The sequence below is a fragment of the Gasterosteus aculeatus genome, chromosome 15 (assembly GCF_964276395.1).
Source record: "Gasterosteus aculeatus chromosome 15, fGasAcu3.hap1.1, whole genome shotgun sequence".
Classification (NCBI taxonomy): Eukaryota; Metazoa; Chordata; class Actinopteri; order Perciformes; family Gasterosteidae; genus Gasterosteus; species Gasterosteus aculeatus.
This window is the reverse complement of record NC_135703.1, coordinates 3,306,813-3,320,275: the sequence shown is the minus strand read 5'-3', so window position 1 is coordinate 3,320,275 and position 13,463 is coordinate 3,306,813. Positions and strand designations below refer to the sequence as shown.

The 13,463-nt window shown below is 49.5% G+C and overlaps 1 protein-coding gene across 1 annotated transcript; it reads right to left on the bottom strand.

Moving 5' to 3' along the window:
• Nucleotides 1-1,157: 1,157 nt before the first annotated feature.
• LOC120832564 (zinc finger protein DPF3) lies at nucleotides 1,158-13,340 on the bottom strand. Its single transcript, XM_040198955.2, has 11 exons — nucleotides 13,202-13,340; nucleotides 8,438-8,598; nucleotides 7,824-7,931; nucleotides 6,194-6,321; nucleotides 5,697-5,795; nucleotides 5,319-5,379; nucleotides 4,645-4,686; nucleotides 4,321-4,461; nucleotides 4,090-4,203; nucleotides 3,152-4,004; nucleotides 1,158-2,906 (listed from the first exon to the last, which is right to left on the bottom strand). Exons 1-10 carry the CDS (start codon nucleotides 13,231-13,233, stop codon nucleotides 3,844-3,846), a joined length of 1,047 nt encoding a protein of 348 aa, XP_040054889.1. The 5' UTR covers nucleotides 13,234-13,340; the 3' UTR covers nucleotides 1,158-2,906; nucleotides 3,152-3,843.
• Between the last annotated feature and the right edge of the window lie 123 nt (nucleotides 13,341-13,463).

The following is a 13,463-nucleotide window of genomic DNA, read 5'->3' as shown; positions in this document are numbered from 1 at the left end:
AATCACATTGTCAAAAAAAGAATACTACAAAAACTCAAGTGCAGAATGTTGAAAAAGTCCTAAAATAGAATATTTGAGAAAGTCAACTGTAATTCATACTGATTGAATTTTATTTTTCTAACTCAATATCATAAATTCAAAATCTGCCTCACTGGGCTTTAAGATATTAACATACAACGTATTCCATCCGTGGGACCTTCTGCACTAGATGTAGTGTGCAAAATAAAAAACATGACATCACAGTTAATCCATATTGGAGAAAGGACACAAACAAAAGCAATAGCACTGCTAATAGCAGAAAGAATATAAATAGTATCAGCCCAGGTAGACATTGAATAGAGCAGAAATGAAAGCATTAATAGTAAAAAGCCGAGTGATTAACGTTATTCGGAGCAGTCCGGATGGATCCCGGCAGCAGCAGCACGCGGTCCATGGAAACCTGGGAGGCAAGAATAAAGTCATACTATAGCATTTCAGAAGGAAATGTCAAATTCATAAAATAGTATTTTGACTCATACTGTATTGTGTTGAAAGTAAAGTCATAAAAGGTCATTGTTCACTTTACCTTAAAAAGTCCCAAGTGCATGTCACGCATGCATGTTGCATGGCAGAAAAGAAATATATATATAAAAAAAGTCAGTTTTTTTTTTTAAACATACTAAAGCACGTTGAAAAGAAGAAAAAAAAGTATTTATATATTACATCATAAATTTCCTTGTAACATATTACAGAAAACACGCACCATAAAAAATGGAAAATAATTGCATTTCATAAAAAGCACGTAAAAAATATATCGTATAGTTCTTCAAAAAAACCTTTTTCAAAAAACACGTCTTAGTATGTTAGGGCTTAAAAAAAGTCAGCGACAACAAATCATTGATTTACAACTAAATAAAAATTCTGTGGTACGATATAAAATGGGATTTATGTTCATAAAAATGCCCTTTTATAGCGCGTTAGTGAAAGTCAAAGTATAAGTCAACCAGTCAAGTTGTAGCTTACATCATTGTCTGGAGATTAATCCATTCTCCATTTCTTAGTCCTGGACGTACTTTTCCTCTCTCATTTTTTTCACCTCATATCGATCCTGAGATACAAACTATATTGTAATCAGCTTCACTCTCAAAACGTCAGTGTCAGAAAAACAGCATCCAACGTCACCATTCATTCTTTATTTTTTTTTCAGAACAATAAAAATAGTTTAACAAACAAAGACTTCTTCATCCTCTCCATTTCGGCTCATATTTACAGCTGAAGATGAAACAAACGCAGAGTCATGTCCGTTTCACCTCCTCTTGGCCCCGCCCCCTTCTTCCCCCCGCAGGCTTGGACGAGAGCACCAGGGCCTATTGCTGTGTCTTTGACGAGGTATGCAGGCTTTTCAATGATTCCGGAGCGGACGCCCCCCGACTTTTTGCATCTGGGACCTTCTCCTATTGTTCAGAAGTGCACCGACCGCCGGCGGGAGACATCGAGCAGGCTGCGATTGACGAACACGTGCTTCCACTTAACCGGCATGACTTTGGAAGATAAAAAAAAAAAAAAAAAAGACGCGATGACCCATCTCACTGTGGACACGCCGCCCACGAAAGAAGAGCCAGGCTGAAGTGAGGAGTCCCGGATCCATTCTTTGTCCGTGTTGCGTGAAGGGTCCCTGAGGGAAGCGAAGAAACACGGTTCGAACGCGCAAACATGGTTGGCTTCATAAAACGGAGTGGCTTTTTTGTTGTTGTTGTTGTCGTTTTTACATTGTAGCGACGCTGAATGAGCACGTGGAAGGAACCAGACCTCTTTATGTGCAACGTGTGGTTTTTGATGTAGATTTGCAAGCACCTTCTAAATGTCATAAAGCAAGCAGGCCGTCCAAAGCACTCAACGGAAATGTCGGTGCGTCTGAGCAGAGTTTTGCCTCTCGAGCAACAATGAACGGGAGAGGATTCTCGGCTGCCGTCGATCGCAACCCGCGGAGACAGAAGATTTCCAAACGGAGAGCCGAGGCTTTACATGGCGAGTGTGATCAGCAGAGACCGGACAGAGATGAAGCTGGTTATTGCAAATGTTTTCCTAAAGCATCCCAAAGCCCTGGATACAAATCACATGAATCGGGAGTAAGCCGCTGACCAATCAGCAGCGGAGGAAATGAAAGACGCCTGAGTAGTTGTGGCTATTGTGCACCTGATCCGGACAGCGGCATCAATACAAACCCAAGAAGTTGTTCTACTCAAAACTTTAAAGAGATCAAAACATAGAAATATTTTACACAACAGAGAAAAGACGCAAAAAAAAAGGAGCTGAAATTACTGAGAGGACCAGTAGATAGAGAGCAAGAGCAGAGGGGGAGAGAAGGTGGTTAATACAGTAGTCCAGAGGTCTCTGTGTAATAGTGGTGGTTTCGAGCACCATGTTTATGGCTGGGGGGCGTCAGGGGATCGCCGGTTCAATCGGGGCGGCGGGTCATGGCTGTCACAGCGGCAGGCCGGCACAGTGATGAGGGATAACGACGTCTTAGCGTCACATCGGATCACACAGTTGCCGAGCAGGGGAGGGGGGGGTGGGGAGCGGGGGCGAGAGGGGAGGGAGGGGCGACCTTCGACCGCGGGGCCCCGAATGCACAGAAGGTCCAAAAAAGGGTCCGGCCTCAACTGCTCGGCGGAGCTCCGGCGCGGTGCAGCAAGGAGCAAAGCGAAGCTGGATCAACTCGCATTTCCAATGTTCAGGAGGGATCAATACGCATCGCAGAGGGAGCTTCAGTCGAATCGCCCAGCCGGCACATTTCCGTTCATCCGCTTCAGTCGGGCCGCTTTTCGACCCAAAATCAGAAGGGACGCCAAGGCTCATTTGTTTCTTTCCAGAGTTTAATCCTCTTCTTCTCTGGCCTCCTCCACCTCTGGGCCCATGTGCTGCTCCTACAGCACACAACAGACAGCACGGGTCAGACTCACACTTGTGTCCGTGCCTGCAGCCATGAGGGGGCTGAGTGCTAACAATAAGCATGCTAACACTTACCATGTGCACTACCTTAGTTTAGCATTGTGCTAATTAGAGCAACACCCCCACATGGCAGCACAGTCAGGACTTGTTAAAGATAGTGTATTTTGGACCAGCAGACCCCCCCCTAAATGAAACGTACGCTGGTGAGACTGCAGCTTACCTTTGATTCACTTAGCCGTCTTTGTCTGTAAAGACTAGATTTAAAACACGGCCGGTGGCCGTCCGCCTCATTGGTTCCTTCATTTTGGTACAAGTGTAATCCAGGGTGAGAGCGCAGTCACAGTCACAAGCAGCCGGTCGCTCCGGTACGACGTCCGAGCGTCACACAAGCGCACCTTATAATTTATGCCTAATTGTCAATTGTTTGAATTCCTCCAGTGTTTTTTTTCTTTCTTTTTTGTTCGTAACGTGTGTGCTTCGTCTCCTCCGGTGACGGAACAAAAAAAAAAATCCAACTGCACCTTTTGCTTCGCTAAGAGGCCGAGACGCTTGTCAAGAAACACTGACAGTCGTTCATAGCCTTCAAAGTTTACATATATATATATATATATATATATATATATATATATATATACACATATATATATATATACATATATATATATATATATATATACATATATATATAGATATATATACACACATACATATATATATTTATATATAAAACATGTTCATAAATTATTCAACAATGTTCAGTAGATAAAATAACACTTCTGTCCTGAAATGATCACTTTGTGCTTTCTGCAAACAAAAAACATTAAAAAAAAAAGAAGCAGCAGATTTTAGCCAGAGGTTAATCCATATAAAAAAAAAATTAAAAAAAGTCTCTTTGAATCTAGACGGTTGTCTCTATCTGTGCCGGTTGGATATTCCGTTGCCGTTTGCCGCCGGCTCCTCCAGCTCGTCGTCCTCGAAGCCGTGGAAGGTGGAGGTGTCGCTCTCCGAGGTGGTGCCGAACAGCTCCTCCGCTCCAGTGAAGGCCGCGTCGTCCTTCTCCTCCGCGCGGCCGGCTGGCCAACGGGAGAGCACAGGGAACGTCAACGTGCATCCGCGTCTACTCATCAACGCGCCGCGACGTGTCGGCTCACAACTCACCTTTGCATTGGCAGGTTGAGAAGGGAGACCCGGATTTACCCGTTTTCTTTAGTGAGCCCTGGCATTTAGTACAGTAGTTGTTGGGAACGCCGGTCCCACCCGGACCCCTTTGACCTAAAAAAAAAAAAAAAAAAACATAAATAAAAGTATGGCCACAGCCAGGAGCATTAGCGTTAGCATGAGAGCGGGGCCGTCTGGTAGGCGAGACGTGGTCGAGGTGCGACGTCTTACGCTTGTGTCGCTCCGCCTGTTGTGCGGCGGGCGCTTTGGAGGCCGCGGAGCTCCTCGCGCCGCCTCGGCCCTCCTCGGCGAGGTGCGAGTGGGTGTAGTGGTAGCTCAGTCCCGTGCGGTTCCTGTAGCGCTTCGCGCAGACTGAAACAAAGATGGCGGACGCTCAGCACCGACCTTCACTTCAGGGTCGAGACACATTTAATTAACCCATCCAACAGACGGATGAACACGGGCACTTTTCAGCCTGAGGTACAAATAGACTGCAAAGGGGCGCAAAATATTAACAAATGTACGGAGATTAAAAAACAAACAAAATGAAGGTACCTGAAGTCGAAGATTTTGAGTTCTGCTTTTGTTTGTATCTGTCTGAAACAAAAAGTAAAGTGAAGGGTAAGTGAAATGAGGCTTTTCAGAAGAAATACCGTCGACCTGGAGTTTCCACAGACATCTGTGAGAGAGTACAACAAGCTCAACTTCCTCCTCTGGTTCCTGTTTTCTTTTTAAAGGGGCGACTGTGGATATTATTAACACATAAAAAATGTAGAGCGAAGTAAGAAGTCCGGGTGCTCTTTTAGAAAAGGTCGTTAAGGAAAAAATGCTGAATGTATCTCAATAATAAAAGTAATGATGGTCTGTAGAAAAAAATGTCTTGTTTCAACGTCATAGTAAAGCAAATCCTAGGATATGATTGAATCGCCTGTTGTTAAAATCTCCAAAACGTCAAAGCATTAAAAAGGTTTATTGAAGAACGTCCTCAAACAGATCCAGTGGAAAGAAAATGTCCTTTTAACTGTGACAAAGGGGACCAAATTGAAGTGCGTGAGAATTTTTATTTTAAGGCATTACAAAATGACAGGGAGCCTTAATACAGTTTAAATAAAACATAATTTTACTAAAAATGCTCAATCAACTTATACTGAAACTGACATTGTACATTGAGCACTGCACATGACAAATACTTCACACAAGAACACAGCTGAGAATTGACCTCTACTTACTGTCACAGACGTATGGCTTGTCATCATCCATGTCCGCCTTCCTGCGGCCCGATCCCCGACCCTGAGGAAAAAGGGTCAAACCAATAATGAAACAAAACTGTGTTTTCCTATAAGGGGAGATGCACATAGAAGTAGCATAAAAACAGGGGAAACAAAATGGAAAGTAAAACAGCGATGAAACAAACAGAAAACAAAACCCACTGAATAATAATTATTTATTTATTTAAATCACTACCCATATTTTCAGCATGCACATCATTTAATAAACAAAAAAAATGTCAAATTTTGGGGGCAATCTATAAAGAACCCAGAACCGTTCAACACACCGATGAAGCAGTTCTTCTTAAACCTTGCAGCTTGTGTGAAGGGGAGACTTACTCTTCCTTTGCCCCGATGTCTCCTCTTAGGGGTGTTCACCTCAAAGTCGTCGTCGTCGTCGTGGAACGCATCTTCTGCGGCGTCGGCCTCCAGAACCCTCTGAGGCGGAGACACAGAGACAGGACGATCAGCAACAACGGAGGGGACAGATGAATTGTTCTCCACCCCCGTGTGTCTGAAGCAAAGACCAGAGACTATTTATTTAAAATGAACAGTCTGCCTCGGTCCCACTGACCGTCCTTCCTCGGACTCCAGTTGAGACGTGACGACCAACAAAAGGCACAACTCGTACGCGCGGCGCCACCGAACGAATCAGCAGAACTCGCACGTATAAATAACCAGTGAACGGGAACTCAAAGCGAAGCGGTCCAAAGACGCCTCGCGGTAACGGGCCCCAGCGGGTCGAGTTGCCTTGACAACCAGTTAGGGCACAACACTCCACTCGCACACACTCTGAAAGTCGGCGCCCGGATGCGGCGCTTCAGACGGCTTCCCACCTGGATCTCCAGCAGGCTCTCCTCGTCGTTCTTGGAGTTGTTCCTTTTGTCCAGACCTTCCCCTCGTAGCAGGGCCTCCAGCGTGGTGCTCTGGGCCGGCAGGGGGTCCTTGGACATGAGGCCGCCGTCTGCGCAGAGACACACGGCAGCATGAGTCATCACCACCCAAGTTCTGTTAGACATCTGTTGCTCCCAGCCACAGGTACGTGAAGGACGTGATGTGAAGCTGCTGCTCGTTAAACACTGAAAAAGAAACCGCAGCCCAACAACTATCATCAAAGCACAATATTACTATTACTCAAGAGCTGTCAGCGACGCTGCGCGGTGCAGACATGAGGCCGACTCCGTCTGCAGGAACCTCAGCAGTTAAGTGGCTTATTGCATGCAGACGTCTCCTCCTACGGTTCATTCGAGGACTCAAACCAGCGGCGTAGGAGGCGAGCAGGTTGAGCCGACAAGGCAGCGCGAACAGAAGCTGCGGATGTGCGGATCTTATTTACACAACCTTCTTCTCCTCGATGTTTTAACGCGCCTGCCTCTTTCTGTCGGCCCTTCATCTCGCCACTGCGCCCACGAGGAAGACTCACTGAGCGACGACGCACGTGAGGAGCAGAAACGACAAGCTCCCCTCGAATAATGCCCCCCCCCCCTCCCTTCCACCATTGTGTCTGCACACACGTTGACTTTCAACTCCCCGCGACGAGACAGACGCCACCTCCCCCCTCCCGACCCCTGGGAGCTGGGGGGGGGGGGGGGGGGAGGCTAAAAATAGAGCCGGCAGCAGCCCGCAGCGGGGAGCTTGATTCTGCATGCAGCCCCCGTCAGTCAGCCTGCCGCGCCAGCGAGTCGGAGTCGGGCTGCTGCCCTGTGGCGGGCCACCTGCAGGTTGAGTCAGGGTTTGTCCCCCCCCCACCTGCACCAAGTGGTGTGGTCGCATCAGTGGGAAACAATGGGCTACACAGGGATGCGTCTGGCGAACAAAGGCTTGACTCGCGTGTCGTCGCTCAAGCTCACTTTCTCTTTCTAGGCCCCCGCTGCACTTTCTCAACTTTCCAATCATTTGCCTTCCCACAATGCAATGCAGACATTCTAAGCTCGATGGAAGCCACAGCCTTGGCCACGTGCGTGATTCTGTCCTTTGTCCCGGCCGTCCCTGTGGGACAGTGGGACATCCCAGGCCATTACAGTGAGCTCTGGATCACCATCACAACAGAATGCACGCCACGAGGTGTGGGGGGGGCGGAGTTGTCAGAGCAAAAGAGACAAAACCAATCGGCGGGGGAGGTGGTGAGGAGGCCAAACGTGTCGAGTGAGCGGTTTCCAGTGGCAGCCAGAGAAAGCTAAATTGAATTCCATAACATTTATTAAATAGTGTCTGCAGCGGCCAAACTCCTCCTCGCTGCTCCCAGCGGTCGTAAATCTGATTACATGTTCTACTTCTCACAAAACAGGTTTACCAGCCGGGATGAACACGGACACATTTCATCCTGTGGAAGGAAAAAATAATAATAATAAAAGAGTGACAGGCGGCCGGTTCTGCTCGGTGCGCCGGCAGTTTATTCCAGGAGTTGGTGGGAGACGGCGGAGGATGGACGGCGGAGGATGGGGGGGGGGGTCTGCCGGGTCTTACCGAGCTGGAGGCCGTAGATGCCCAGGCGCGTATCCGTGGCGTTGTGCAGTCGTCTCTTCTTTCGCCAGCAGCGGGCGGGGTACGTGTACATCTGCCCGGCTGCGACGCCTGCACAGGAACAGTGGTGAACAAACAAGCTCAAACAGGACAGTTTGAGCTGAAACACATTGATGATAGAAGGAGAAAAAAAAAAAGTTTTAAGAAGGTTCTTTTTGCAATAAAAGAAACGCATGATTAACGATTACAGATACGAAGGACGGTTCCACACGGAGGGTTCGAGTCAAATCAACGATGGGTTGACAACGCTTTATTTTTCCCTCAATTACTGAGATGATTACAGACGCCGATGTTCACAGCTTCCAAATTACCCTTTTGTTTTATTGGATAGCTTTTGGCTTTGGACTGTCGGTTTGAAGATGTTACCTTGGGGTGTGTTCACATTTTGAGAGTTGGTTGGTAAATTAACTTGAATGATTGACTAATTAATATTCTTTTTAAAAAGTGAATCAATCAATAATGAAAATGCCTGTTAGAAACATAGTTAATAGCTTTAGATAATGTGGACAAATTGACAAACTTAATGGACCCAGCGGCCGTCCTACTGGTTTACCCACCGGGGCTGCGGTGATGCCGCTGCATCCAGATGTAGCAGTTGTTCTGGGCCACGCCGGTCTGCGAGTCCAGGAACGGCAGGCGCACGCTGCGTTCGGCGCACAGGCGAGCGTTGTAGCTGCGGCACTGCTCAATGGCGTCCTTGTAGAACTGGTCGCCCAACCTGCAGGGGGAGGGGGGGGGGGGGGACGGGTGAGGTCGTGAGTCGGGGGTCGGCGGCGCCAGGGAGGAGGGGGGGGGGGGGGGGGCGACGTGATCGAGGAGCGGACCGTAACGTGATCACAGAGTCTCGGACGGGCTCATGCCGTGGAAATGCTCCTCCGCCCGAAGCGACGACGCGCCCGTCCGCCCCCGCGCTCCTGATCGCAACCCTCAAACCGACAGCTGAGCCCCGCGGGGGTTTGGGTTTGGGGGGGGGGGGGGTACCCAGTTACAACGCGGCTCCCACTCGTGAGGGTAAACGTGTTGTTACATCGGTGTGTCTGGTCTCTCCCACTGTAGTTCCACTTTTCTTAGCACCACTGAGACTTTGCCAGTCGCCCGGGGCTTCAATGTTAATATTCAGAGTGAGTTGGGGGGGGTTCACATTCAAGCACTCAATCGCTGCCACGCGCCTTGTATAGTAATTAGCCCACTTAATTAATCTCAGATGAGCGCCTCGCACGGGGGCAGGTTCTAATTTGACTACATCCAGAGACGGAGGGGGGGACGGGGGCGCTAAACGCTCCAAAAATCACAGCAAGGTGCTTTGTGAGTGATTTCCACAGCCCGCTGCGCTTATATCACAGCCACTGCTTCTGCGAGCACGGACCTCGCCACGTCGCCACAACGAAGTTCCTCCACGTGTTCTCAATTACATTAGCGAGACGGCCATTTTGGACCGAAACTTAATGAGCTGCGTGGCTGCGAGTCGAGCCTGGAATCTTAAAACAGGAGGTGGAGGCCGATGTGTCAGCGCCTCCCAAGTCCTGCTCTCCCTCTCTCTCTCCCTCCCTCTCTCTCTCTCCCTCCCTCCGCATTCACCTCCACCCCTTCGATGAGGCGACGTCCAGCAGATAAACAGCCGCGTCAGGAATGCCGTCGCCGCACAAAAGCCCACGGCTCCGCGGCTCGGACAAAGCCGCAGTGTGCGAGGCTTCTGGGAAAGAGAGGGCTCCGTGTCAGTGTGACTGAGAAGAGCAAACAGTCACAGGTATCCGGCGAGCGCCGGGGGGGGGTGATGGGAGGAGAAAAATAAAACCAGAACACGACGGGATCCAAAACGCTTTGGCTTAATTGTAAATAAGCACAGCACTACTACACTTTCTCATCCTTAACGGCGCAGGAAGGAAGGGATTTACCCCAAACAACCGCAGATCTGCACAAGCCAGGCTACAGGGGAGGGGATGGAGATCTGCCTCAAGTGAAATGTGCATGGCCCGGTTGGGAGGGGGCGGGTGGGGGTGATGGAGAACAAAGAAGTGGCGGAAGTCTCCCGGAGGGTGCCGACTCTGCACCGAGCAGCAGGTGCACTGGTTTGGGTGAGATATCTTTCTGACACTTCCGATGAGTGTAAGAGAGCCACACATCCAACAAGGCAGGGGGAGGGCAGGAGGGAGGGGGGGGGGGGTGACACAGACGTGCAAAAAACACACACACATGTGCGTGCACACCAACAACCACACTGTTTTGGGGTACATGTTTCTGTGTTTTCAGTCTTTGGAAAGACATTGAAGGAATAATCCCATGGAATTGAGCAGCATCCCTAAAACGAAGTACGAACCCTTACTTACAAGAGGAAAAACAACCAGTGCAGTTTTTTAAATTCATCACACAAGGGGTTCAGAGCACCACAGGTCCAGATAACCTCTTGGCTTGTGTGCAAACTCAGGGCGCACTATTGCTTTCTTTTTGTCAGATTTCCCCGTGTTCCCAGATCACAACAATTCAATCTGGTTATCTATAGTTCCACCAGGAACAAATCTGTGATAAATCACAATGATCCTGCAAAATGTCGCTTTGAACCAAGTGCTTTTAGGGCTCAAAGCGGTGCCTCAGAGTGCGTGTGTGCCACACATCCTCAGTGTCTCCCAGCCGAGTAGACGCGAGTGCAAACGCCAATCCTGTGCCCATCCTCGCGTTCCTGCCTACGGTTTGTTTGGTCACATGGCCGTGACCGTAATTCCGACACGTGTCGACGTCCAATTTGCATTTGTGATGACAAACTTTACTTGGCAGCTCACAGAGGCTGTGAGTGACCGTGGCGGCCGTGGACGAACCCCAGTGTGGACCGACGGCAGAGAACGAAAAAGAAACACAACCTTTGGGTCTTTTCAGCTTTTCTCTGGAGGTCTCTCAAAATGTGCAGGTGCACTGCTCCTTCACAGGAAGCTAGAGCCACCACATAAAAACCAAGGGGGAGGGGGCGAGGGCGGGCCTACACCCGCCGCTTCATCCTGCCGACAACCGCTGATCACCAATCACAACACAGTGCAGCTGAGGGCAGGAATGAAACCGGAATAAAACACCTCCGCGTGATACGCCACCAAAGCGTGCTCAGCCAACGACAAGGTAGCTGGCGAACGGGGGGGGGGGAAGGAGCCCGCCGGCGTAACGCCAGCAGAGCTGCGGCTGGAAGACGTGTCCAGCTGTGGCTAAAATGTTAATGAGCGGCTTTGGGGAATTTTAATCAAATATTCCAGACTCCATTTTAATCAGCAGATTGCGGAGATTAAAACGTCCTCCCGTGCTCACAGGAGGGACAGACGCCGCACGGGCGTGTTCGCGGGCCTGCACGCCGCAGCTTCAGCCGCCACTCTGCAACAAAGTCAAACCAGGGTTTCATTTCCCTCAAGTGAATCATCTTAATACAAAAAAGAAGAGAAAAAAAAGGTCAAAATGGTCCACGGGAGCGACATCCAATTAGTGTCGAGTGTGACTAATTATAATCTGAAAAACGTGTGAAATGAAGTCAGAAACCCGAGACGGAGGCTAATTATAGCCCGTCGAAGCCCTTCATTAAGCACAGTTGATGGCGAGGAGACCTTCCACATCACAACGCTAAAGCGCCTGCAAGATGACACAGTAGACACGCACAAAAGCTTGTTGGGACACAAGAGGGGGAAACAGCCCAACAAGGCAATAATGGAAATGTGCCTTTTCAATTAATAACTCTGCTCATCTACCATTCACGTCGGGCCACTCCACCTTCAAGTGCTTCACGGAGCTGTCGAGGTTTCCAGAGGGAGCTGGCTTCCATCGAACGGTGCAACTCACAATGAAAGTGCGTGCAACTAATGTCAAGAAAAACATTAGACATTTTGCATTTAGCAGAGAGCACCGTGCAATGAGCGTGCAGCTGGGGGTTGTCTTGCTGAAGACAATGAACAGTTGGGTTAAATTATTATGAGTAACAAGGCTTCCAATTGGATGTGTGCAAAAAACCAAAAAACATCCTCTGCAACAGCAGAGCTCAACGTCCAATGCAAATGCATAGTTTGAAATGGCCCATCAGGTAAACAAGAACATCCTGCAGGCTTCCCCGCGGGCACTGTAACAATGTCCCAACAACAATGGCAACAGCGCGGGCGGCGCACGGTCCGCTCTCCTCGAGCTCACGGCGCACGGGGGAGCAGATGGTTCGCCCGCTCGTGCCCAACACTTCCCTCCCGGTCGCAGCATCTCTCCGACAGATGGGCCCGGGATCCCGGTTCCAAGCTAATCTCTAGCGCTCCTCCACTTAAAGGCGCAGCGGAGCGTCCCCCTCCCCTCCCTCTCTCTCTCTCTCCTCCCTCCCCTCCCTCCTCCGCGGTCCCACGCGCGCAGCCCCAGACCCCGATAACGCGTCGATACGGGCCGAGTGCTCCGAGTCACGTCCGACAGAATGTGCGTGCGCGCGGCAACAAAAACGCAAAACAAATTAGGAGAGCAACCCGGGAGGGAGGGAGAGAGAGAGAGAGAGGGAGAGAGAGAAGAACGGGACGTCGGGCGCGAGGCTAACTTACAGTAACGCGTGGAAGTGGTCAAACCGTACGGCGGAACAAAGGGGCAAATGGAGAGGAAAAAGGTGGAGCTTTTATGTTGTTATGTTTAAGTTGGGGGGGGGGGATAAAAGCGGCTATAAGGCGCGTGCTGTTCGAGCACGCAGTGACGAGCCGTTCCCACCGGCACGCGCACATCGCCGCTGTCACTTTGGTCGATTTCAGCAGCCAGCGCAGCGAATACAAAATGCCTCCTCCCCGCCGCGTCTGCGCTCCGAGGAGCCCAAGTTGACATGTCGACAATTTGCACCAACTAAAAACGACTTTCGGAATGTCCGATGATATTTCCGCCCCCCCACCACCACCACCACCCCTCCCTCCAAAACACCCCCTCGACACCCACCCTCTCTGCCCAACCCAGCACGAAGAAAATCGGCTTTTAATGATTCGGTGCAGGGGTAAAAAAAAAAAAAAAAAAAGGCACGTTGTCGACAGTTTTACTAATAAATGTACAGCCCAGGAAAGACGACACTGCGTTGTGTTCAAGCCGCACGGAAGAAAAGCTCCTCCATTGCGGTCTAAAAGCCGGCCGAACGTACGCGTTTCCGACTAAATGTTAAAACGGTGTGGAATAAAAGAACTATGCGAGGCTACTTTGCCATGCAAGAAGTACACCAAAATGAATTTAGACAGCCTAATCCGCCAAACGAACGTGCTGAAAAACACATGCACGAACCGCCAGTTCTAATGTACAAGTTGGCAACAAAGTAATTGTTCACAATCACCCAAATGTCTTTTATTACTTACGCTTTTAGTGGATTCTGAATGACAGCCGCCATTTTGCTACAATGTAACGCAATATCGGCGTCTTGCAGTTCTGAGGGAAACCTACGCCATCTGACCAATGGGAGCTCGGGGTGAAATCGTGGACCAATAGAACTGCAGCTTGCACGGGCGGGGCGTGGCCTCACGGGGTAAACTGTCAAAATTATTTTAAAGGGTTTTCCCTTCTATTTGTATTGTACACAACTGAATAACATCACTTTTAAAGAGACCCTCGCTGCAGCTC